The 27,798-nt window shown below is 35.9% G+C and overlaps 1 protein-coding gene across 7 annotated transcripts in view; it reads left to right on the forward strand.

Annotated features, from left to right (window-relative positions):
- SBF2 (SET binding factor 2) overlaps positions 1-27,798 on the forward strand; it is a 195,868-nt gene that overhangs the window by 153,656 nt on the left and 14,414 nt on the right. For 3 of the 7 annotated variants that reach the window (XM_054172043.1, XM_054172046.1, XM_054172044.1), the window contains 15 exons: positions 51-223; positions 473-546; positions 948-1,143; positions 2,349-2,476; positions 4,654-4,829; positions 5,720-5,865; positions 10,137-10,335; positions 11,427-11,623; positions 12,763-12,900; positions 13,276-13,371; positions 16,790-16,861; positions 19,667-19,851; positions 20,498-20,674; positions 23,350-23,451; positions 24,956-25,141. In XM_054172043.1, the coding sequence (XP_054028018.1) occupies positions 51-223; positions 473-546; positions 948-1,143; positions 2,349-2,476; positions 4,654-4,829; positions 5,720-5,865; positions 10,137-10,335; positions 11,427-11,623; positions 12,763-12,900; positions 13,276-13,371; positions 16,790-16,861; positions 19,667-19,851; positions 20,498-20,674; positions 23,350-23,451; positions 24,956-25,141 (2,245 nt within the window). The remainder of the gene's footprint in view (positions 1-50; positions 224-472; positions 547-947; positions 1,144-2,348; positions 2,477-4,653; positions 4,830-5,719; positions 5,866-10,136; positions 10,336-11,426; positions 11,624-12,762; positions 12,901-13,275; positions 13,372-16,789; positions 16,862-19,666; positions 19,852-20,497; positions 20,675-23,349; positions 23,452-24,955; positions 25,142-27,798) is intronic. The other 4 variants (XM_054172045.1, XM_054172049.1, XM_054172047.1 and 1 more) reach the window with 3 other exon arrangements.

Raw genomic sequence — 27,798 nt, forward strand, 5'->3', positions numbered from 1 at the left:
CATTGCCAGTTAAATTTTTCACACTTGAAATGTTTTTTATTTGTTTATAGTATTGCAGGCAGTGTTGCAGAGAGTTATGACACAGAAAGTGGGTTTGAGGACTCTGAGAACAATGATGTTGCAAATGCAGTTGTACGCTTCATCACCAGATTTATTGACAAGGTTTGCACAGAGAGTGGAGTGACGCAGGATCACATCAAAGGTCTTCATTGCATGATACCAGGTAAGAATTGTAAACAAAAAGTGTTTTGAAGTCTTTCTTTTCTTTTTATTTCTAGAGAAAGAAATGTACTTTTAGTTACTTGCAGTGAAATTAGAAGTTAGATTTCTCTCCTAGTCTGTAGTTGTTGTTGAATTTAAAATAATTATTCATTTGATGTTTACATTTAGGAATTTCCGACTATCACAGTTTTAATTAGATTGCAACTTTCATATTATGTGAGGGTTCATTTATGGCATTACTGCTTTCCAGGCATCGTAGCAATGCACATAGAGACCCTGGAGGCTGTCCATCGTGAGAGTAGGAGGCTTCCACCAATACAGAAGGCAAGTATTATGAAACGTATTTGTATTCTTTACAAGTATTACAATCATGCAATTTAGTCATCTTTTTTCTCCCTCATAATGTTAGGAGGAAACATCAAAACACTGGAAGAAAATTTCCACCAGTGATAAATAAAATGCTTGGCTTTGGTCTTGTGAAATATGAACTTAGAAGCTAATAGAGCCAAACTTTTGAGCATAAACAAGCTGTTGCATGCCCACTGTTTTTTCGAGACCCATTTCTCTTACTTGAGTGAAAACTCCATTTCCCTTCTTTGGACTCACGCTCATAACAATTTTGCTTTGAAGCTGTTAAAACAGGATAGAATAGGATAGAATTAACCAGGATTGAGGTATGACAGTGGTATCACCATTACATTTACACTTTAATTTATTTGCATCAGCCCAAAATTCTACGACCAACTTTACTGCCAGGAGAAGAATTTGTATGTGAAGGTCTCCGTGTGCTGCTAGATCCTGATGGTAGAGAGGAAGCTACAGGGGGACTACTTGGAGGTCCTCACATCCTTCCTGCTGAAGGAGCGTTGTTCCTGACCACTTACAGAATTATATTTAAGGGCACTCCTCATGATCAGCTGGGTAAGAAAAATTACACCAATTGTGGTCCTTCAGACAGGCAGGTTTTTCAGCTAGCCTATCTGCCTATTCAAGCATCAACATCAAAATGTCCATACCTCACAATGTATTTTTTTATGTTTGTCATATAAGAGTCATCTTTTAACATAGGATTTTATCACCAGATATGCCAGTGATTGATTTTCATTTTCCATGTAACTGAACGAGAAGGTTTGTGTTTTTTTTCAGATGAGGCATTAGATACTAAATGTTTGTTTCTCCCAGCATGTTGGTGGAGATTTATAGTGCTGTCTTCAGCAACTTATGTAATGTAAAAGCATAATATGTACTTGTCTTAGAGGAAACTTCAGTAAACTGTCACATGGTATTTTGGGCCTAACTTTGGAGACCCAAAATAAGGACATTTCTGGCCATACTTAGATCATGTCCATAGAATTCTGAATGGACAAAATGCTTAGGATCTTTGTATCTCAGTTCCATCTGTAAAGGTGGTCTAATAATGCCGCTTTTACAGAAGAAAATGTTTGTAAGCTTCTTTACCAGTGAGAAAGAACATCCATACTGTGTGAGCGATGCAGCTTCCACTGCCCCTAGTTTTTCTTTATCCACTTTGCTTTAAACACTTCTTTTCAGCTCCTGGAAGTGTTTCAATGGCAAATGATCACACGTTAGTATTCTCCTTAAAATTATTATTAACAAACTCAGCATTCTTTTTTGATATCTAGTGAAAATGTCTCTCCTGAGTGATACATTTTCATATTTTGACATTTGTTATTTTTAAGCAGACTGTCATTCATAAATGGAAATTTATTGTGGAATGTTTATGGTCACATATAAAGATGTGGATCTGTCCTTTGTTTATAAATTGTTTACTGCAGTATGAAATTTGAATACACTTGAAAGTTTTTCTTCGCCTCCCACCAACCTAGATTTTGGGGGAATGCTTTTTCGTAATGTAGAAAGGCTCAGAAGGAAGGAAAATATTTTTGTAGTCATCCCAAATAAAATTAATCAGAAATGTAGAGTTCAAACAATACCTTAGGAATCCACCAGCTTTTCAGCTATTTTGCCTGAAATTTATTCTGTACTGTTATTTTCATGAGAATTTGTAATTACTCATTCCTGTCTATTCAAAATACAATGTGATCAAACCAGACTCGATTCTGTGGTCTAACAAGTGTCTGTAAATACCATTTGATGGTCCTCAGTTGGAGAGCAGACGGTGATCCGGAGCTTTCCTATTGCATCTGTGACAAAAGAGAAGAAAATCACAATACAGAACCAGTTACAGCAGAGTATGCAGGAAGGACTGCAGATCACTTCAGCTACCTTTCAGGTAAAAGGAAGTTTTGTAAAAATCTGTGACAGCACAGCTCAAAATATTACATGAGTGGCACTTTGTCCAGATCCTTGTGAAAAGTTCATTTGCTTGCCTAGTAAAGTCACTCGCAAATGCATTCCTCATAGAAACCCTGGTGTTTCTTAGCCCAGTTGATATTTAAAGAGGGTTACCATTTTCATGTTTTATTTCTTTCTCTCCTTTCCTCACTTTCAGTTCTGGATCCAGTAAAAGAGTAGTTTGAATCCAAAATCTTTTACTGTTAGTGAGTAGAGCGCTGGAAACATGCTTTCTCTCTACTCTAGCTATGTGCAGTGAATATGGAACAGCTATATATATTCCCCCTTTCTCAAGATTTGCCACTGTCAGCTCTCTTTAAAAATCCATGGTAGAAAGTCATGGTCTGTCTCACATGAAAGTTGCACTTCCAGGAATCTTTAGGATAGCCAGCATTGACCGGAACCTCATATGTCTTGCACAGATCCTAGTAGTTTCCTGTCTGTAGAATCACCCCCGGTGTGTTCAGCAGAAGCATATACACAGGGTAATCAACAGAAATGGACATGTGAGAATTTGGCATCATAAAGTCTCCAAAGTCTTCCCTAAATGTTTCTTCTTGGTAGTGATGGGAAGTTGAAGGCAAAGAATTTTATATTATGTACTGAAAATAGGCTGTGATACTTAAGAAGTATGTTGTTGTGTTAGCTAACTGCAGAAGTATATTTTCTTTGAGAACAATAATTCTGACATTTAAAAACATAAAGTAGATCATCAGCATCTTGCTAGTTGGTTGTAGGACATCATATAGCTAATCATTCTTCAATATCCTATTCAAAAGCATAAGATTAGGAATACAAGTGAGTAAAACAACGGAAAAAGAGTTGTTCTTGTGAACTTTGGAGGGGACCTCGTAATGACTTCTATTTTCCAAACATTTTTTACCAGAATAGTTAGCATGCTTCAATAATGTGCTAAATACAGGTGCAGCTCAGTGTTTTTAGTGCTGGACCCTTGTCAGACATAACTTTTGGGTTCTTTTGTTTAGCATAGTTTTGTATTAAGTTGTAAGAACAAAAAGCATCAGCAAACAGTTTACTTTCTGTTCTGTCTGTAACAGCTAGAGTTCAATGCAGTATGAAATAGCCCCTTCTCTTTGTTTATTAATTATAACTTTCAGAAGGTTTTGGTAACAGCAAAGTTATTTAATGTCTTTAAAACTTTCTATCAGTGTAACCCCTAAAGTTTGAAGAGCTATTTTCAAGGAGATCCTATAACAACAGAGTTATTAGTCATTGGGAAAGTACAAAACAAGTGATATTTAAAAAGCACAGATGAAATCTACCTTCTAGAGCAAACGAAAGACATTTGAAAGGTGTGGAGGTATGCACCCAGAAATAAAACTCTAGGATACTTATTTGATTGCTTTTTTCCACATTCTTAAACTTCTTTTGGGCCCTTTTATGAATTCTGGATTTTCTATCTCTATTTTTTTACTTTGTTGTATTTAGTGGTGGTGGTGTTTTCTTTGCTTGTTTGTTTCCATGAAATGCTGACTGTTACCCTTTCAGCCAAGGATGATGAGATGATTTATTTTTTTTTAAAGACATTTTTAGTGGGATGGAAGAATCAATGTTGAATAGGTTAGTTCCCTTTTAAGGATCGGACATCACTATTACATTTTTGGTGTTCTCTATGCTTCACAAGGTGAGGCAACGTAATGGAAGCATAATTGTTGTGACATATTAATGCTGAAATTACTGGTTTGATGAGAGTCTTTGAAGTGCCTTACCAGCCTTAGTTCCCACTATGTGGGCAGAGCTGGCAGAGTATTTCCAGGCTAAGCTGTCACATGTGACTAACACTTGAATTATTGTAGAAATCTTAATGGCAACACTACTACTTGGATTTACCAAAGTGTTTTCTGCTTGCTATTATGAGAATTGCAGATGCTTCTTACTGAAAATACCTTAGTATTAAGTAAAACATGCATAAGAATTTAATAAGCTATATACTGTCCCTTAAAATCAAGAAGATCTATAAGATATATTTCTGTTTTCTGGTGTGCGTAGTATTGCATAAGTATAGGGATTTTGCTAATATATTTCAGTATCTTTTTATGTCTTTAATTCTATAATTATTTTAATTTTCTAACATGTCATGTCTTTAATACGCAGTTAATTAAAGTAGCATTTGATGAAGAAGTAAGTCCTGAAGTGGTGGAAATATTTAAGAAACAGTTAATGAAGTTCCGTTATCCTCAGTCCATCTTCAGCACGTTTGCATTTGCAGCTGGGCAAACAGCACCACAGATAATTTTACCAAAACAAAAAGAAAAGAACACTTCATTCCGGTACAGTAGTTCTTTTCTTACTGATGTTCTCATTTAATAGTAGTCAAATGCATTAAACAATCTGGCTGGGAATGCAACTCTATCAAGCAGCTTTCAGGAAAGTCAAAGTAAATGATTACTGTTGCATCTTATTATATTTACTGAGTAAGAGGTAGATTAGTATGATCAAGACATAGTCCATTTGCTATAGGAACATATGATTTATCCAAATTTCTGGCTTCAGTAAATTTGAACAAACATTTCGTTACATTTTGAAATGCCCACAACATGAGTAGCGTCTTCATGTGTGTGGACTGTGCTGACATAAAAAACAGATTTCTTGTGTGTGACTTTTTAGGGTTAATAACTGCATGTGGGTTAGAATTAATTTTACTCTTGGTACAGTCTGTACAGTTCCTTAGTGTTTTTTCATCTAGAGTTTGAGTTTTGTGTCCTCTTTTGAAGTTTTTTATATGTTAATTTTTACTAGACTAGATGGCTTATTAGTCTGTTCCAGAATGGTAGTTCCTGTGATTCTCTGTTGATTATTGCATTGTTGGCACAGGAAAGTAGCCCATGAGACTAGTCATGGAATCCTAAACTTTTAAGTAATTACTATCTTTCCTGCATATACAAATAGCTAAAAAAGACAATGGCTGCTTATTATTCATTACCATTAGACAGAATAGACACAAATTAATCTGAAACTTACAAAATTCTTGTTTAAAAAATAATAATGGAAGTATATTTTTTGGGGGGGTAATAATTTTTGACATGTGAAGTGGAAAATTATGAATACATTTTATTTGGGTAGGTGGGTTCATCATAAATGTGTGTACATGTGTACATAAATATGTGTACAGAGAATCATATGCATCTTTCTCAATATTTTTATTGCTATGAATTTATAGTACCTTCTCAAAAAGTATTGTGAAAGGAGCAAAGCGTGCTGGTAAGATGACAATTGGACGCCAGTATTTGCTGAAGAAGAAAACAAGCACAATAGTAGAAGAAAGAGGGAATCGCCCAGGCTGGAATGAAGATGATGATATCTCTGGTAAGAGTAAACCAATTTTTTTCATGTTGGTTGATGTCTCTCCTGTTTTGCTGGCATTCCAACATATTGACTAAGAAATGTCTTCAAAAAGAAATTGCGCTCTTCCTAGACAGGAAAGAGGAATAAGCCAAAAGAGGAAGTTGCCTGGAGAAGAGGAGGCTCAGGGGTGACCTCATTGCCCTCTACAACTACCTGAAAGGTGGTTGTAGCCAGGAAGGGGTTGGTCTCTTCTCCCAGGCAACCAGCACCAGAACAAGGGGACACAGTCTCAAGCTGCACCAGGGGAGGTTTAGACTCGAGGTGAGGAGGAAGTTCTTCACCGGGCGAGTCGTTCATCATTGGAATGGGCTGCCCAGGGGGGTGGTGGAGTCACCGTCCCTGGAGGTGTTCAAGAGGAGATTGGACGTGGCACTTGGTGCCATGGTCTAGTCATGAGGTCTGTAGAGACAGGTTGGACTCGATGATCCTCGAGGTCTCTTCCAACCTTAGTGATACTGTGATATATTAACTTTTTGATAATTTTTTACATCATAATAGTGTGGATGGGACAGCACAGAAGCATGCTGTAACTTCTGTTTCTTTAGCCATCATGACATCTGCAATTAGTCTGCATTGAGAAAGCAGGAATTGGTGACATTCAAGAACAGGCAAATACCATGGGGGAGACTCCTGCACATGTGGAGGAGACAAGTGAAATCTGAAAGCAGCAGAAGTCATTGCTGCTGAAAATACCATATTGCAAATTTTGGTTGAAAGTATTTGCATATAAAAGGTAGAAATTTCTTGTGGAGTTTGACTTTCTTCCAAACACTGCTTTTCCTACCATGTGCTGCTGTCAATATAGCCTTATCTGGACCAGTGCTAATTTATAATTAACCACTAGAGGGAACCAGATTCTCCTCTACATAAACAGGTATTGTTTTGTCATACCATTCTTTCTTTAAAAAAAAAAAAAAAAGGGCATTTCAGATAACAAAATGTTTATCAAACAATAATTTCTTTGAAACATCAAACAAGCTAATTTTTTCTTTTTGATTATTTTTTCAGTGACCAGGATAATTTATGTAACTTAGGAGAAGATGTATGAAAGTTGCACTTTTATGTTACTGCTCTGTCTCTGTTGTCACCAAAATGGAAGAAGGCCTTTCCAGGAAAGCTAAAAAACACTGATTACAAAATACAGAATGCCTTTACAGCACTGAAAAATAATATTCTTAATTGAATGTCCATCAAATTCCTCAAGTGCAGAATTAGTATGTCTTCTGATGCTGCAGATTCTTTGGGTCAGAAGCGATTCTGCTGGTAGTAGCTGGGTGGTTGCATCTCCTTCATCTAAAGACACCAAGTACGATTCTTCTTGTGTATTCCGACTTCTCATGACAGTGAAGAGATTTTAAGAGTTTTTGCATTGTTGATGTACAACAACTACATTCTTCCATGAACACAGGTGTTACATTAGCAGTAATATTTTTTTTCATTCTCTATCAGAAGTGTAAAGAATTGAATTGTGAGACTTGTCATAGAATCAATAAGGTTGGAAAAGACTTCAAAGATCATCAAGTCCAACCTGTCACCCAAGACCTCATGACTACTAGACCATGGCACCAAGTGCCATGTCCAATCCCCTCTTGAACACCTCCGGAAACGGTGGCTCCACCACCTCCCTCAGCAGCCCATTCCAATGGCTAACAACTCTCTCAGTGAAGAACTTTCTCCTCACCTCGAGTCTAAACTTGCCCTGGCACAGCTTGAGACTGTGTCCTCTTGTTCTGGTGCTGGTTGCCTGGGAGAAGAGACCAACCCCCTCCTGGCTCCAACCTCCCTTCAGGTAGTTGTAGACAGCAATAAGGTCTCTCCTGAGCCTCCTCCAGGCTAAACAATCCCAGCTCCCTCAGCCTCTCCTCATAGGGCTTGTGCTCGAGGCCTTTTACCAGCCTCTTCTACCTGACACTTTTGAGATACTTTGACTGGAAATATTTATGGTGTTCAAAGCCTTGACATTTTCTTTTCTTCCCTCACTGACACTGTGCCACCAGGTACAGTCAACTGACAACAGCTGTAATTCTGCTTTGGAGTAAAATAACTGCAGGAAATTTGGTATTTCATCACTGCAGTATTGGCTGCTTTGAATGGCTTTTTGTTTGCAAGTCTCAAAAACTGTAGTATAGGGAACTATGCAGCTTTACCAGCAATGGAGCAAACAGGAACTATCCTTAGCCAGCGATGCAGCATCTTAAAAAGAAATGTTAATGATAGGGTTGGAAGAGATTTCAGGAGATCATCTACTCTATCTCTTTGCCCCAAGGCAAAATCAACATATTTAATCTGTTCCATGTTGTTTACCTAACTTTTTCTTAGAAGCTTTCCAAGATGAATGTTCCACAACTCTAGGCAATTTGTACTAATGCTTTAACCATCCTTAATGCTGCAGAAAAACAAGATACTTTCTGATATTCAAGCCTAAATATTTTCTTGCCACACTTTAAAGCCTTCACCACTTACTCTGCCACTATATAAATGTAGAAGAGAAGATTCCCATCATTCCAGTTGCGATGTTTAATATGTTTATGGGCAACTAGTATTTTATTACTCTGTTCTTTTCTGGATATCAAACATCTGAAGTTCTTTCAGTCTTGATATATTTCTGCTCATCTTCGTTGTGGTTTTCTCAAGTCCTCTTTATTTGCTTCATATATAAGTTGGAAATGTGATTTCCAAAACTAGGCACAGTACTCTGATTGTGGCTAATGAACATCTAATTTCCCTCCATTTCCCACCCATCTTTTTATTTCAGAATTTAGAATCTCATGACTACTAAATTCTTTTTCTTCTAGGTGGTCATAGTGGTGTGCTCTGTGAAGCAGGAGATTGTAAACCCCACTTGTACGAACAGTCATATCTCAGGAGGAATGAAATAGGGGCAAATTCCTCTTCTCTTCAAAATCAAAATTTAAAAAAAATTATTCTAAACTTGAGGTAGCAAAACATTTTCATCTTCAGGTTAAGCCATCCTAGGATTGTATGATGATATTTATATGAGCTTTTATAATCTCCTACCTTTTTATTCTGATCACCAGTATATTGCTTTCAAGAGAAAAAAAGGCTTTAGAAAAAATACTTTGATAAATGCACCTTCGTCCTATGTGAGTCACTTACAGCTCTCCATTCGAAGTTTATCCATGCCCCAATATAAATTTAATTAAATCTCATTTCTTTCTCATTAGGGCACTTCTTGTTTGTAAATGTTTTCTGTCTTCTTTCTTATGATGATAAATATGAAAACACAGGGGGGAAAAAAAGCATCAAATTCTGTTCTAAATATAAGCAACTGTTGGTTTCATTTGAGGTGCAGGGGCAAGAAAATTACTCACATAGCTTTTATGTTAAGGTGCACTAATGAAAATGTGTATGGGTTCTACTCCTGTAAATTCTGAATGTTGTCTTCTGCCAGTAAAATAGTAATAGTATCTTTTTTCTTACAGAGTTCTAATTTCCGATTTTAGTAATTTGTCTGAAATTTAAATCTTATTTTCAGTGCCTCATACATGAAGTAGTACTTCATTTGTGCATATATTTCAATGCTTAAGGTGTTAACAAGTAACTGATACATGCTGAGAACAGTAAATCTGCTTTCAGAAATATTTGGAAATAGTTGGAAGTGTCAATAACAGGCAGGTGGCAGGTTTTGTACAAAGAACTTGCTTGACTTGAATTTCATTGTAGTTTGAACTTGTGATACGGTTTTTATCTCTCATGGTTAAAGATCTTTTTGTTTTGCTTTGGAGAGAGCAGCTGATGTGCACAGCTGAAGAAAGTTGCCGTTTGACATTGAAACTGAGGCATTAAGAAACCAACAGTTATCTGTTGTGAAATTACGACACACAAACATTTTTTAATTCGAACCAAGCCTTAAAAAGGTGGTCGCATCTTTTGAAGTTCAAAAGAATTGCAAGGTCCACTTAACTTTGGATGTTTAATGAATTGATAATGTACAATTTTTGTTGGTGCGTCTTGTGTACATCTTTGTGTAGCAGTTTTAAATTTAAGAGGTGTTCATAAATTGTTGAAATAAAGATGAACTGCTTTTGCCTCAGTTAAATTGAATATTTGAGATAATTTTTTCCCACTATTTTGGTGAGGGAGTTGTCAGCTATGCCAGCTACAAGTGCAGTAGGTAACTCTACAATATTTTGTTAAGAAGAAAATGGCATCATTTTCTGTGTAACTGCTGACCTACCCAATAGCAAAGTCTTTAAGATTTTTAACTTCAGTTTCAGATGACAGCGAGCTGCACACAAGTGGTACCCTGAAAGCATCAGAAAAATCAACAATGGAGCAATTGGTAGAAAGAGCCTGTTTCAGAGACTATCAACGTTTGGGACTAGGAACCATAAGTAGTAACTCTTCTCGCTCAAAAACAGAATACTTAAGAATAACTGCACTGAACAGGATGTATTCACTTTGCAGGAGGTGAGTTTACCCACTCAGTCTAGTAGTTGAAAATGAAGATGACCTAACACACACATACCATGTGATGCATCCACTTAAGCAACTTCGTCTGAGAAGATTTTTATCTACAGTAGGAGTGTTCAACCAGTGATCTTAAACTTACTTGTATTCCATTCAGATTTGTCAAAAGATGTGGACAGGCTGGAGAAAACCCAGAGAAGGTCCAGAAAGATGATTGTGACTTATCTGGAGTAACAGACTAATAATTCATTATAATGCAGATAAAGGCATTAAATCTGTGCATTTTTTGCTTGCTTTGAACATTATGCAGACAACTCTTTCTTCATCTAAAACCACCAGGTTTTAATATTCTGTAGCATTTGTAGATAATTAAAGATTGAGTGGATTACAAATCTCAGTATTTAAATTCCTATCTAGTGCCATATTAGTTTGGTTACTGTGTTTCAAGCAGTGGATGGTGAATTTTATGTACACTGATTTTGTATAAGGGCAGTCAAAGATCCAAATATACAGGCACAGCATATGTGGTAGAGGAACAAAGTTCTCAGTGTAGTGTTTTTTAAAGTACCATTTCAAACATGCTGTTCCAAGTAATCTGACTAAAATTTAAATGTATTTTGACATGCACAAAAAAGTATTGTTTTAGCTGTGTTACTTGAGGCCATTAACATTCTTTCCTTTCAATTCTTGTATTTCATATACAAGTGTCAAAACAAAACTACTGCATCATCTGCATACCTCAAAATTCTCTTTCTTGTCATGCTGAAAAATACAGTTTTGTTATAGTGGCAAATAAAAGGTATACTGAGGAGGAAAATACTACCAAAATATAATATTCCATGAAAAGAAGCTAATAGTGATATTCTTAATATTTTTTTTTTAATTAAAGTTGAGTTTAAAATGCAGTTTTCTGTACAAATTAATGTATTTGCTAGGATTGGACCAAAAATGAGAACTACTAAGTAAAAAATAATTCTAACAGTTGAGCTGTATATCATTAAGATATATATCCAGCTTGTAATTTTAGGACTCTCTTTTTTATTGTTTAAAATTTGTTGTTGTTCAATTCTTTTACCTTTATGACAATGCAGTTACCCTGGACTTCTGGTAGTGCCTCAGTCTGTTCAAGACAGCAGTCTGCAGAGAGTTGCTCGCTGTTACCGTCACAATCGCCTACCGGTTGTCTGTTGGAAGAATACTAAAAACGGTACTCTCCTGCTGAGATCTGGAGGCTTTCATGGAAAAGGTGTTGTTGGCCTCTTCAAATCACAAAACACACATACTACAGGTGAGTTGCTGCAGCTAGGATTTCTAAGTGTTTCTAAGAAAGCAGTGACATGATTCAATCCGAAGCTTCAGGATATGGATGTCTTTTATATTGCAATTGTCATACTTCCAGCAGTATATTAGGCAGTAGATAATCTGTTTTATAGTAACTATCTGTCAGACATCAGCTTCTGAAATTACTGTTTCTTTAAACTGCGAAGAAAATGGAGTCTTTCCTCCGGATGTTACTACCCTCCATCTTTAATCCAAAAATCTGCTCAGTTCAATAGGAGACTTTCATGTAAGTCAAGCTGGTCATCTCCTGAGTCTGTCTTTCCTAAAACACACACAATACTCTTCACAAAATAAAAGTTCAAGTGGTAGGGACATTATGCTTGCATTTAGACATTTTGTTTCCTTTTGTTGACTAGATTATTAAGACATAAATTGACATTTTGCAGCATTGCTTCAAGGACTATGAGACCCAGAGATTGTTCAGGTGGATTTCTGGTTGTGTGAACCTTTCTTTAGAGCTAAGGAGAGAATGTTTTTCTTCAGGCTTTGTCAGACAAAAACAGTGTGTTCCTGCATATACATTTTCTAATCACCTCCTAATTGTGCTTCAAATTCAAGACACTGATTTTATCAGGGTTATTTAGATACTAATTTTAACAGGGCTATCATGAAATTTCTTTTGCCATCTCCAACTAATTAGGTTATTAGTCTCCAGCATAGAATGTGATAGGATCATCACTGGGGAAAACTACTTAGAAGTTACTGCTGTGGTTTGTTAAAATATGCTTAATTAGTTCTTTGATTCTCTTCTCTCTTGTTCCAAATCTTAACTCTGATGGTAAGGATACCAAACCCTGATTTAAGCAGCTATTACATTGTCATCCTATAGCAAGTCTGGAGATGGCTGCAATGAGCTAGAATTCAAAAAATTTTCTTTGCAACTTGAGAAAAAAAATCTGACTCATGAAGACTTGGCACTTTTTTTGTCATGATATGGCCCAGGACCAGAATGGATTGTTGAACCTTGAATAAACAAACCATAGCATTTTCAGTGCTTTTCTATACATAAGCTTTTTTGTTTTATTATTGTATGTATTTACAAATACACTGACATTTTAATGTACTGTGTTCTTCTTGTGACTCTAGCTCCTGCTTCTTTAGAATCCTCAAGCAGTATAGAACAGGAAAAATACCTTCAAGCCTTCCTGAATGTGATATCCGTCCACTGCAAAATGAATGGTAGCAATACTCTCACTGTTAGACCAACAATTGCTCTGTCTCCAGGTAAAATTTTGTCTATAGAGTGCTTTTCCCAATGTCTTAGAGAGAAGTACAAGACTTGAGATTGTGTCTGTCTTGTCTTATTCAGTTGATGGTAACTGGCCTACTATAGTCAAACATGCCTTTTCTTGTAAAATAACACCATTCCCTAAGTGTGCATGCTTTGCTTCATGTATTGTAAAACATTGCTTAGCTTTATCTAACTTTTCCATACTGTTGCCAGTATATGCATCTGTCTTAAAAAATAAATCTGCAGTACAAAATGGGCAAGAATTATCTGTATTGTGTGAGAAAGGGGATTTTATCAGTTACATTAAGTGCTAGTTTGAGTAAGACTGTACTTTTTAATCTTCTATTCTTTTTTCTGGCTGACTTTAGGCACTGAAAGAAGGGCTTCAAGAATGTCCACTGTGTTTAAGCAGGTAGTGCCAGGACATTTGGATGTAAATCTGTCCAATAGCTTTGCTCGAGGAGGTTAGTAAGACTAGCTCTCAAAGTCTGTTATTTGAAATAAAAAATGGTAACAAATTGTTAGTGAAATAAAAATAATTACACTGCTTATTGATTCATTACTCTGTGAAACAACAGAAGAAAAATTACAGATTAGTCTGTCTATAACATTTCTGTGTAAGTCCTTTACTTGCCATTGAAAGAAAGTATGTTTCATGTTGGAAATTAGTGGAAAATTAGCACTCAGTTAGGAATTAGATTTCTAAATACCATGTGATTCACACATATTTTAAATGTATCCAAAATATAGCCTGAACATTTGAATGAACTTCAGAATTTCCAGTTACAGATTGTTCCAGCATTTGACTGAAGATTAGCTCATGCTTCATAAAATTGCATATAATCTGTCTGAATAATTTTAGTTCAAGTAAAGGAAGGAGCTGTGTGGCCAGTCATCATAAGTAAGGGAATACAGTGTATTCTTCAGAAACCGTTCTTCTTAGATACAAGAGTTCATCAATGTCATTTCCACAAAAAGCTTTCCTTCTGTGAAGTGCATTTCAAATACTTTTGTTCTTCTAGGCTGAGGAAATGATTATGATTTTTTTAAATGCATAATACATGCATAACATTAGTGCATCAAATTCCTTATATACTTGTTAGAATAAGGATGAATCTTTTTCCAAAAGGGGACACTTCATATATTGTTTATTACCTTTCAGTCCTGAAGACTTCTCTTAGGATAATTTCTCAGCATCTAAGTTTCTTTTCTTTCCTTTTTATACATCAGCTAAAATTAATTACACCCAACTTTGACCGGCTGAGGTCAATTTCAACCTACTTTGTTGTGTAATAAAAACCTGTCAATTCATATGGGGAAGAATGTTGGTTACAAATTTCCAAAATAGAGGGACAGGATTAGAGGAATGGAAGAAGGCAGGAGGGAGAGAGAGTAGGGAAAGAAGAAAGGAAAATACTCAGAGCAGTGGGGAAGAGAAAACAGGCAGCTAAATGGTGATCACCGAAAGCCAGAAAATTCTGTGCATTTTTGTTCATCATTCTATATTGTTCTATTTATGTCATGTTATTGTAGTACACAGAGATGAAAAAAGTTGGCGATTTTAATTGTATATGTAAAATGGATAGGGACCTAAGAGAACAGGAGTTAAGTGTCTGGAATTGTAGATACATTGGTGGCTGTGCCCAGTTTGACTTTGTACCAAAACAGTGAAAATCCTGGGTACCTGACAGAAGACTCCATTCAGCTAACTCCATTCCCTCATACTGGGAGAAAAGTGCCAACAGCAAAGTGGTGCTGAGAAGCAGTGAAGGTGTTCCAGATAAGTGAGGAAAAACTTGCTGGTTGACTATATGGAAATTTTCTTTTGAAGATAAAAGGATTACTGAAATAACTGCTGCTGGTTTTGGAGATTAGAGTTTGTAGAAGGTGTGATAGGATGAGTTTGTTGCTACTTAGTGAAGAGAAAAAGGAGTCTCAAGGCAGTATTATATCACAGATGTGTTTTGTTGGAAATTTCTTGGCTAAATTTCAGCAGTAATCAGGAAGAGGGCAGTGAAGTTATCTTGTGTCTTGATGCCACACCTGCTCTATGTATCTGAAAGGTACAATTACAGGCCAGTATCTGCAGTCTGTTCACAGTTCAGCAGGATACACAAGGGCTTTGCTGAAACATAAGAATGTTTGACAAGCACAGTGGGAGCCCTAGTGAAAGTGAGAAGTTGACAGGGTAAGAGAGTCGAGAAAGGGAATATATCCCTGTAGAGAAGTAAATACTGTAGTTTTTAGATTAGCTAACACAATTCTTCCAGAAGAAATTCTAAAACACAAAATTATATAGTATTTGTGAAACTGTTGTTCTCACATTGATTCATGTGATTTATTACTGCAAAGGTTTTTACTACTTTTTCACAGCTACTTCTATTTCATGTGTGAAGCAGTGTTACAAAAATAAATAAAAAGACAGTGGGATTAGCTAGTTACTTTGTGAAAGCAAGCAGCTATGCATTATGCACTGAACTAAACCAAATACAATAGCAGTATTTTTGTGGTTTTGATTCTGGATCCTATCTTTCCTTGTTTTCATTCTCACACATTCCAGAGCTCAAAAGTCAGGTTCAGCTATGATGCACCAATTGAAAATGACATTTTCTGGTTCTTGTGCCAGACAATGTATTTTTTAATATACATCCTTAAAAAAATAAGTTAAAAGGTATGTGCCATTGCTTGAGTACTATTTATCATTTTATAAAGTGATCATTGTTCTCAGTACTCATCAATTGTCCTGAATATTTGTATCTGTGTCAGGTGTGGTTTACTACTTCATCTGGAACACTGTAACAAAGTATTTGCCTAAAGCCTAGTTAAGTTGTTTCTGATTCTGAAATATTTGGCCAAATACTTCTGTTTCATAATATATTTTCATTCCTGGCCCCTTTTTATTTTGGCAGTGCCTTGGTCGATAACTTTCATGAGAGTTGTAAGGTCACTCAATAATGAAGTAATACACTTCTTGTATTACTTTTTAAGTCTAGTGTAGTTCTGCAGAACAGCACTTCTTACCTGGTGTTGTTGTGTAATTCACTAGAATAAAATTCTTCACAGGGTTGGTTTTTTTTTTTGCTTTTGGAAAAATAGTAGGATATTTATAAGTAATACAAACTCAACTCAAACATTTATTTTAAAAGCAGACCTTAACATTTTGAATATGTTTTAATTAGAATATGTTTTAATAGAATATTTGTGTTAAAAGAGGTTGCTTGTGCTGATGTGGCTTTTGAGCCAAAAATATACCCTCTGATAAGCATATAAGGCTCTCCTAGTGAAAAGGAGTTGTGGTTTTTTTTTCCCAAGAGTGAAAGAAATCTCTTTGTGTGACAGATAGGACATCTTTCCTAAATTAGATATTTGTACACAGTCCTTCAAAAATGTCTGTGTATGTATAGCACTGAATTCTTGCCCACTGATTTTGAGGTCTGTATCAAATTACATATTTTAAATAGGCTAAAACAGGGGTTTTAAACTGTATTTTTTATTAGACTAACTTTGATTTGCACAGATACTTTCAGTAAAGTACTCAGCAGAATGATTTGGTCTACCTTTTTTTTGTTGTATTTTTTTTTTTTTAGTAGCTGTTGATAACTGTTCTACTTCTTTGAAACTACTGCAATGACAATGAAAATTACTCCTTTTTGATAAATGGGTACTTCCTTCCCATTTCATATTGGTTTTCTGGCTTGATCAATGTTTTGTCTTGTGATGACCAAGCTGTGTGCTGTCTGATAAATCATGTGTTATAAAGAAATTCAATATATACTAGATCTTTGAAAATTAATAAGTAACCCTTCTCTTTTCTCCTGCAATGTGTCTCGCTGCAATGTGCATTCCATTCCTCCTTCTTCTGTCTTAACTGTTATCTGCCAGTGCTTGGGCACAGAGATAAGTGTTTCACTCATTCAAATTCCAAATCAGCAACTAAGGGAAGAGTCCATCAAGGTACTGTATTCTGTGTCCTGAAAGCACGCTCTTTTCTACCATCTCCATAACTGCTACAATATCTTAATCCATGCTAAAGTGGTCTTGGCAGAAAGTCTTGATTCTGCATTAACAAAATTTTGGGGTTCAGTGTTGTGATTTGGTTTGGAGTTCTTTGATCACTGAATGTATGCCATAATCAGTGATACTGATTAGTCATGCATGTCACCATGTTAATCTTTAATAATTTTATTATCCAATGCAGAGTGATACGTAGAAAATTTCCTCTGAAAATTTTAAACAGGCAGACTTAGAAGAAATATAATGATGTCTTATAATCACTGTTATCCATCACTGACAAACATGTTCATCACATATATTTGTAACCTGTTTTGTTCCTATTGATGTACTACAGGCGTTAGTGATTGCCTGGAAATAGTATTGTTTTCATTCCAAACGACCAAGGAGTTTTTTTCTCTTACTAAATGTCTGCTGTGATTTCTGCTTGTTAAAGTCTTCATTGTTTCATCTGTAGTAGTAGAGATGTGTACTAAACATACTACTTAACTGTGTGAGGTATTTTACAAAATTGGCTCTCTTTGAAGTTGTAATTATTTAGAACTGTTACCGATTCATAACTTCAGAGCCAACCGTTATGAGTTACTCTTTATTTGCTGACATCGAAGACAAACAGGCAGTCAGTAAAGCTAAACTGTACAGACAAGTCCCTGTTGAGGATTACTGTACAGATTTGCTCTTTAATAGAAGCATAATCTTGCTTCTAAAAATAGAATAAAATTGTTTTGCTGGTTGAGCCGTGTCAGTGGAACTTTACGGTTATCTGCAGCTTTTTTCTTCTATGCAAGTAATGTTAACTATGCATTTTATTGGATTTTCCTCAAGGGGCTGCTATCTAAATTTCTTCTGTTATGAGATATTTCTGGTGCCTCTTGTGGATGTTGTGCTTCACAGATTTATGGACAAGAGTCTCTTTTGATAATCTGATTTACAGCATACTGGGTTAGACAATTTCACGCTGCCATTTAAATACCAAATTTAGTATACTTTAAGGGATTTGATTTTCAGGTAGTGCTATTTATATTCTAAAAATCAAGTAGCTTTCACATATCTCACACTGGACACACAAAAACAGTCTCAAAAGAAACAGAAATATTTACCACTTGCCCTTTTTTTCCTGCTAGTGCTAAACAGGCCCTGGCAATCTGGTTTGTCACTACTTTATCTTACGTTGAAATCACAGAACTTAAGTGTGATCAGATCAGAGCACATCTGTGTGCTGTAGGAATTTCCTCCTCTGGAAATAACAATATGGCTGCATCATCAAGGCACAGCATACAAACCAAAAATGCTTTTGAGTGACAGAGGTTGTTGGGCTGGTACAATGCCATTCGACTATATTGCTGTGCTACCTTTCAGATGCAAGTCTGTGGCTCCATATCACACTGCACTGTGTCAGGCTCATGTTGTTGCTGGCTGGGATTTCTGTACCATGCCCAGCTGCCAGACTAATGGTGATCTTATGCCAGATTAAAACTGTAAGACTGTGATCTTCTAGGCAGCCTTCTTTCTGCTAACACAACTGTACCACAGTCACATCTGCTGGAATATAATCATGAAACAGGATTTTAAAAAATAATTTCCTTAAATACATTTTCTTTTGTAATTGTCTATTAGATACGGAGAATGAAAAATGTGATAGTCTCCATTTTAATCGTGGCATTTCAAGAGTAAATATGGAACACTTCAATACTTTATCCTAAAGTGTAGTATTTGAATTGATCATCCCTATATACATTTTCATTGTAATACAGTGTAGCTTACACTTTTATATTTTTGTAGGGCTAAAGGAACACAAAAATTCCAGGTAACAGGCAGATTTTAAGTTACCCTGTTTCTGATTTTGCAATACTTAATTATATTATATTCTTACTAGCTAGACTTAAAAAAAATGTTTTTAACGAGGAAATATATCAGATTTTAGTCCCTGTTTCTGAAAAGAATAAATACTACCAATTTCATTTCCATATGCTTCAATGATACTAATTTCTTGGAAGTTGTGATTCATATTTTAATGTGCCCAGAGAAGGGCAACGAGGCTGGTGAGAGGCCTCAAGTACAAGCCCTACACGGAGAGGCTAAGGGAGCTGGGGTTGTTTAGCCTGGAGAAAATGAGGCTCAGGGGAGACTTTATTGCTGTCTGCAACTACCTGAAGGAAGGTTGTAGCCAGGAGGGGTTTGGTCTCTTCTCCCAGGCAATCAGCACCAGAACAAGAGGACACAGTCTCAAGCTGTGCCAGGGCAAGTTTAGGCTCGAGGTGAGGAGAAAGTTCTTCACAGAGAGGGTTATTAGCCATTGGAAGGGGCTGTCCAGGGGGGTGGTTGAGTCACCATCCCTGGAGGTGTTCAAGAGGGGATTGGACGTGGCACTTGGTGCCATAGTTTAGTCATGAGGTCTTGGGTGACAGGTTGGACTTGATGATCCTTGAGGTCTTTTCCAACCTTGTTGATTCTATGATTCTATTTTATCATTGTATTACTGATATCTTAGCAACCATTTTCTCTACAGTAGAAAGGGCTGTGGAGAGTATATTCGGTCAAATGACAGTGCAGTAGGATGCTTTTGGCAGTCATTTCTGTTAATGAAAAGGTGTATTTCCAATATGTGCTGTTATTATGTCCTAAGGGATGCAAATAACATCTTAAGCAGGCTACTTTCCAAATTATCTTTTAGTATATGACTTGATAGTTATGATCTCTAGCACCTCACACAAAGAGATTTTGAAAACATTTTTCATCTTTATGAAGGCGTGTGGGCGAGTCTTCGTTCAAGCAACCGATTCATCAACACTCAGGCTCCATTCATTGACGTTGGTGCAAGACTTGCAGGGAAAGATAACAGCACTTCCTACAGCAGCAGCTCTTTTCTGCAGAGTCAGCTGTTGAGGCGGCAAGCAGCCCTCTATATATTTGGAGAAAAATCTCAGTTACGGGTAATGGCCTTTTTTCTTAATGTTACCATAGTTTCTGTTTGGCTTGAGTTTAATCATGGTGTTTTTACAAAGCAGTAAATAATATTCTAGATAAGGCCAACTGATAACTATGCAGAAGGTGTATATGCTTATGAGCATTATTCCTATATGTGGAACAATTAATGCTGTATTACTCAGTATTAGATTGGGGAGCTACTTTTCTCCTGCTTTATTGAACTGCTCTATAGACTCTAGCCTGCAATACTGGTACATCATCCATACAGTTATTTTGTTATTTGGTAACTTGATTAAAAAATCCTGAAGGAAGCACACTACGTTGTGTATAAAGAACTCAATAGATTCATCACTGAACTTTGGGGGTTTTTACTACTATGGTTATTATTTTTGTTGTCATTACTACAAAAATATGACTGCTGTGCAGTACATTCTGCTGTTACAAGTAGTAGATGAGTACTTCATTATGGTATATTTTGCAAGTATTGTAAGAATTTTTATTATCTTGGGCAGGTGTTCAACTAAACAGATTTTTAATAAGGAGCTGAAATATTTAGCAATAAAGCAAACAAAACTTTGAGATTTAATGAGACTGTCAGGGAAAAATATGCCTCCCTTTTAAATTGCATCTGCTGTTGTCCTTTTCCTACAGGGATTCAAACTTGATTTTGCCTTGAATTGTGAATTTGTTCCTGTTGAATTCAGTGACATACGACAGACAAAGGCAAGCTTTAAAAAGCTGATGAGAGCTTGTGTTCCCAGCACAATTCCTACAGATTCTGAGGCAACATTCCTTAAAGCACTCGGGGAGTCAGAGTGGTTCCCACAGGTAATTTATATGACAGGTACTTCTAATAATCTATATGCAGTACTGTTCACACAAAATAAATTTCATGCTCTTCTGATAGAGAACTATTGTTTTCTAACCACCTGTTCTTCTCTGTTCATTGTAATTGTTCTGCATGCTATCAATTCTCCCATTACATAGGCATTATTATTTTAATACAGTCACAACATTTACAAATGTGAGAGGCACTTTTTATAATATAATGTATAGTTATAACATGGAACATATACACAAGTAAATCTGACCTGTATAAATTTATGGGGCTTATTATTTTACCTATTTTGAAAATCAGGAAAAGGGTATATAACAATAATAAATGAGCCTTTTGATTTTAAAACTGATATTCTACTTTTTGTATGTATTCCCACCCTGAATTTCCATGTGCACAAGTATTTAACAAACAAGCTAGCACCTGTTATCTGTTGTGGGAGGTGGGGAAGTGTTTACTAGGGAGAGAGGACTCTGTGTGTATATTGATCTGTTCTCTCTCAACTTGTTTCTTTGCTTCTCTATCCCATATTCCCTTACAGAAAGGCAAGACTGGAAGTCACTTTGTAAGGTTGAAAATAATAACTATGTAGGAAAGTCAGCTCTTTGTAAATCTAAACCCATTTTAACTGCAGTGAATGTTTTCTTAACAGTTGCATTTTATGTTCGGGACCCTCTGTTGAATATATTTTTCTGTTTTCTATGATTATGATTGCATTTGAGAATAGACTCTCAGACTGATTTCTTAAGGAGGAAATAGTTGTAACAGTAATTAAGCATCAGAAAATGTTCTTGTTGAAAAACTACAAGGTAATGGCTTCACTTCTTCCCTTAGAGACTATAGGAGCTGGCCATTGCTGTGTTGGTCATCATGCTCTTCAGGAAGGGGAGAAGTAGAAAGAGCATAAAGCCTTGAGTCCTTTATCATGGGAACGTTTTCAAACACAAAGTAGTTGGCAAGTTGATAAGTGTAGGTAAATTAATTGAATGTCACTTCAGTGAAATAGACATGTCCTAATAACAGATAAAGAGATTATAACACGAGAGTTACTCTCTTTTAGCATATCTAAGAGAAAAAGTAATAGTATATCGCTCCTTGCTCAGAATTAGATCATAATGTCACACACTAGCTATGTGGCATGTAAACCATATTTCTGTGGTTTAAGTCACGTTGTATGTGACTTCTGTGATAAAGTTAATTTATGACTGATTTGACACATTTTCTTCTATTCCTGTGAAAGAACACAGATCTATCATCTTGGAAATGTGTTTTTATTGTATTAAGTTTTTCTCTCCTGGGCAATAGAAGTTACACAGTGTTGTTTTTAACACTATACAGGCTGAACATTTCTTTATAAGGATGTAAATGCATTAAAAGAAGTCTGGAGTGCTGCCATGTCTTCTGAATATAAATGATAAAAATACTGTTCTGCCTTGTTTTTGTTGCATCTGTATAACCAGACTGTATCTCAGTTTCTTCATTAAGGATGGCAAAACCCAGCCTTTCTTCTACTCTACTGCCTAAGACAGTACAGAACAATAAACAAACTGCTTGGTCTTAAAAGTGGTGCTTTTTTCAATCTTTTCCTACTAAAAAATGTAGGGAAATTAGTTTCCTTTATTTTCTAAGTAATGGCTATGTGAATGTTCAAAAGAGTTAAGTGTTTCCCATCACAATTTCCATGGTAATATTTATAGGCAGTAACAGGTAAGAGGAAAAAAATCAGCCTGCCCTAAACAAGGATGAATTTCCTAGGATTTAACTGTTGTTTGGTTGTTCTTTTTTCTCTTATTTTCCTTGCTTAAATTTTGTTCTCCCTAAGTCACTTTCCTATACTTTGTAAATGTGTTTTTCTTCCCATAAATCATCTTGGATTATTCTTGACCTTTTTTTTTTTTTAAAATTTGTTTTCCCATACTGCTCTCTCTTCTTCCTTAGGCTTTCTCTTTCCTACTGGTACTGTTGGTTGGATTCTGTTCAGTGCTCTGCAAAGTGCTGTTTCATTCTACTGTAAAAAAACTGAATTGTTTACAGATTGGCTGTTGTGTTGTTTTCCAAGAATGCTATCATAGTATGACCAAAACAGTAGAAACATCACATAGGTTTTCCTTTTAGTAATAGGAGTGTGAAGTCTCACAATAAGGTAGCCTTGTTCAAAATCACTTTTAACCTACTTAGACCTATCATGTTTGAATCAATCTCATGCCAGGTTAATAACCTTCCCACATGCTCAAGGAATTTTAGTATTGGAAATATTATCATGTAAATCTCTTACATGGGTTCTTCCATCAAAGTACTTAGTGACTTAATGAAACTTTAACATTTCACAGGCATTTATTTTAGTGTTAAACCTAGGATGGAATTTTTCTACAGTAAATCTGTCAACTGTGTTGTTCCCATTTTCCTTTTTATGACAGCTATTTTATTGCAGTATACACTGGTTTTAATAGTTTAAGTTCCTATCTTCAAATCTTTGCTTAGTTTTATTGTAGTTGAGATGAAAATCTTGAGACTGTTACATGTTAGAGCTTTATAATCTTTTGCATCAGTGCACTTCTCCATGCAACATGTTTATTTCTATATACATTTTACTATTAAAATGTTCTATTTGTTATGTCTAAAAAAACCCTTATACTTGAGTATCCTATTGACTTGTAATGCTTTATAGCTTCACAGGATAATGCAATTAGGTGTGATCATCTCTGAGCTCCTGGAAAATGGTTCTTCCGTTATGGTTTGTTTGGAAGATGGCTGGGATATTACTGCACAAGTAAGCTGCTAGTAAAATCTTGACATAGCTAGGTATTTCAACAGAAATATCAAGCAGATTTTTTTTTTTCAAGTTACTGATAATTTGGTAAAACATTAATAAAGTTATGTCGTGGCAGCAAAGAAACTAGAAAATATTTTTGCTGTGAAAGAGTTCCTTAGCATGAACTCATTCAAAGGTCCTGGTGGGCTTACAGTTCTAAGGCTTAGATATAAAATCTGCATTAGAATTAGAGAATTATAGACTGGTAGGGGTTGGAAGGAACCTCTGAAGATTGTCTAGACCAAGCCCCCTGCCAAGGCAGGTACACCTAGATCAGATTGCACGGGAACACATCCAGGCAGGTTTTGAATGCCTCCAGAGAGGGAGATTCCACCACCTCTTTGGGCAGCCTGTTCCAGTGCTCTGCCACACTCAAAATAAGGAAATGTCTCCATAAGTTCAAGTGAAACTCCTGCCTTCACATCCCTGACCTTCTTTATTTATTAGCACAAGGTGAAGCAATGCAATTCTCCCCATAAGGGTCCTCTAGCACCTGACTATATTGAAGGGCGAAAGCCAAAAGTTGCTGCAACTGTTAATTTGTCTTTGTAAGCGTAGTACACTTTAAACACGGGCGGAAAGGAGAGGAATTCTTTCTGTTGGCAATTTACTTTCCAAAAATGAAGTTAAGAGACCACACATAGGGAGAAAACTAAATTTGTGCCAAAGTGATTGTAACACCTGCTGCAAGGACAGACCACCACAACAGAAAACTATCTGAAACAAACTATAAATTATTGAGTGAAGAACTGCTACCTTATTTAATAGATGCATTGTGGCCATGTAGTTGCTTCATCATTTAGAAGATAAACACAGATATCTCTAATTGTAGTACATAAAACCTTCATGTGTAGCCAGCATCCTAAGACCAGATAAACAAACCCACAAAAGAATGTTAAGATAATTATTGGACTCATCATCAAACAATGAAGACTAGAGAAGGAGACATACCTAACTGGCAGTAAAAGAAGTCTCTGCTGCTTGTTTTTAAAGTGTCCAGAAATGCTATCTATAAAAACAGGCTGAATTTGGCATGACAACTCTGCAGAAATTCTGAAGTCACCTTCAGGACATATTCTTTAACACTTTCTTTGCTGATCTTGATGATACTATTCCATAAATATTTATTATCCTTATTTTATTAAGAAAACAGTTTTATTTCATCTGTTACCTAAATATGGTAAGCATTATGATTTCTAAAGTCTTTTAAGTTGCTCATGTTGGAATTTTTACAGATATTTTAAAGTCTCAACTTAATTGAAGCTTTGTCCTGTGAGATACTATTGGATGTATAAAATGATAAATCTTACTAATATATGTGTTAAAATACTTAAAATCAAGTTTATATGAAGGCCTTTGTTTTCTTCAAGAGATTATAGAATATCCGTTTTCATTAGCTGAAGTGTTCTCCTAACTTCTGTCACTTTTAACACAGTATGTCTTGTCTTGTCTTGTGATTTAGGTAGTATCTCTGGTGCAGTTACTCAGTGACCCCTTCTATAGGACACTTGAAGGCTTCCGAATGCTGGTAGAAAAAGAATGGCTCTCTTTTGGTCATAAATTCAGTCAACGTAGTAATCTGAGTCTTAATTGTCAGGGTAGTGGATTTGCTCCTGTTTTCTTACAGTTCTTAGACTGTGTCCATCAGGTAAGTCAATCTCTCATTTCCATTTGCAAGAATAATTCATTAATAAGTGTGTAGGTGCCACTATTTCAGATGTTAAAGATAATGCTTTGAGATAAAAGTAATAACCTCCTTGTCTAGGTTTTATTGAAGTGAATGGATTTCACCTCCAGAAAACTTGGAATGGTTGCCTAGAGGAGACTGTTCCACCTACACAAAACAGACAAGGAAGATTGATTGACAGTTATGATCTTTTAAGGTCATTTAGGCAGAGATTTCAAATAGAAGTTTTTTAAGCTGGCTTCAGTCTGTTTGTCTACTCCTTTTGCTCTGGATTACTTGCTAGTGTAGACATAGCCCACATTCTGTTTCTGACCCTGGAATAAATCTTAGAAAGTTGGCACAGCAAGGAAATAATCCACACATACCTGAAGAGTATTTTTCTCCTGAGTCCAAAGATGATACTAGCTTTGGAAACAAAATGGTTTATCTAGAACAAGATGAAAAAAGAAATTCAAGAATTTGGGTTTATTGCCATAAACCAAAATGTGCCACGCTTACTTCATGGCAAAATTATTGATTTTTCTTCAGGTTATGTTTAGTACAATCTGCAGTTCTAAGAACATGCAATAATAGATTTTAATCCTCCTTGCTTTAAAAGTTAGAATGAAATGTAAGGTAAGATAAATATCTGTTACTAGAAACTCAGGTGTGATTTTGCCTCAAGCTGCAGGATGCCTCAAACGTTGTTACTACACATGAATGAATGCATCAAGTAAGTAAGGGAACACTGACATTGTCATCTCAGTAGCTTTGTTGCATGTCACTAGGTATCTGACTTTCCTCTGCCTTCAAGAGGCAATATAAAGCATACAAGTTACTAACAGATACATTTCACAGAAAAACATACATTTTCTGGGTTTTGGTCTTAAGCTGTGTCCACGAGCCCTGGCATGTATTAGCAGAAAGAGTGCCTCCTTCCAGAGTAGCTGGAGCTATTAATCAGAGTATCTGGACCTACTACCCTTCCAGGCTGTTAGCTACAGGTTCATGTGAACCTGTTTGCCTTTTCCAGTCAAAATCACAGAAAAAAATGTGAGAATAGACCATCTTGTTTTGCTGAATGTGGATTCAGAAGCAGTTCAGCAGGTCAATCTAAAGGAGGCAGTACTTATTGTGAGGAAAGATAGGGCTGTCTAGGGGTTCTCTTTTCAGCCAGCATTATCTTCAGCCAAGAAGGGGCATGGGGACACAGCTTTACTGCATAATCAGTGTAATATACCAAATATAGACTTGTCTGTTAAGAGGAAAAAAATGTTTGAGCTAAATGATTTACAGTCCTAATTAGAATGCAACTGTAAATTTCCTAGAAACAGACTTAGGATTAATTTTCTAAGTCATGATGGCATAGTATTGACTTACAAATTCTAACAGTATGGCTGTAAACTCTAGGGAAATTATTTTTAAAGTCAGATTAACAGTTGAAGCTTCATAGGAATTTATTATGAAAATAATTTTACTTAATGGAAATGTTCAGTGCAAATGTTAAGTTTCGCTGGTTTCTGTGCATCTTGGTAGACAACTACAGAATCCAATTAGATTGCAACTTGACCCTGAAGTGTAATTTATTATGATCAGGTTTTGAAATTTGCCCATTCACTGGAAATAAACATTTGGCCTCTTCCAAATACTTTTAACCATTGTAGTCTCAACATCCTAGGTGCAGTGAGAAGGTCACTTTAGAGCCAGTATGTGCATTAAATGGTACGGGTTAAACTAAAGATACAGAGAAAACAAATGAAGCAGTGATTCCTAAATTAGAACTGCATCATCTTGTAAAAAGTCAGTGTTTATGCCAATATCTCCAGGTGTCAGCTGAATTATTAATGCAAAACCATTCTTTCACAATAGCAGCATCTGGCAGATACTCTTTCTGCTTCTAAGACTGAGTTTATAAAAATTATGTCAGTGCAGGAAGTTTATCTTTTTTTTTTTCTTCTGTATCTATTTGGTAATTTGTTAAATATAATTAAACCGGAATTATTTTCTAGAACTGACTTCTTTTAAGCTCAATAAGGAGCTCTGTTACAGCACCCTGTATGAGAGGAGGTGAGTGTGGTACTCCCATGGTAGATATGTTCAGTTATTCTAGTGTTTGCAAAAGTAGCCTCTTGGTGGCTGCTAGCACAGGAAAGTTTGGAGTACTATATTTCCTACTTTAAGTAAATACTGATAATATAACAGGATTACAAAACTAAAATGTATTGGAAAACTAAGGAAGGCTGATAGAAGTGTAAGATCATTAAATACCTTTAGGAAATAAATAAAGAATCCTAAAATACTGAGTTTCTCTAATGTTATATTTGCTCTGGTTTTCAGTATTCATATATTTTGGAGATTAAGCATGTTAAAAGATAACGCAATTCTAAATTTCAAAGCTAATGTGGCCCTGTAGACTTCTCTTTTTAGGTGGCGTGTATTGAAATTGTAAAGTATAAAACATTGCTTCTAACTTACATGTAAATTTTCAGTATATCAGTGAATCAATCAATGAATTAACTGAAATGGCACCAAAAAGTTATCAGGGAGAAACCAGCTATATTTAACCACAGTCTTAAGTGATTCTGTTGCATCTAGTAATAAAAATCTCTCATTAATTGTTTCAATTTGGCAGTTACCTT

The sequence above is a fragment of the Dryobates pubescens genome, chromosome 22 (genome assembly GCF_014839835.1).
Source record: "Dryobates pubescens isolate bDryPub1 chromosome 22, bDryPub1.pri, whole genome shotgun sequence".
Taxonomy (NCBI): domain Eukaryota; kingdom Metazoa; phylum Chordata; class Aves; order Piciformes; family Picidae; genus Dryobates; species Dryobates pubescens.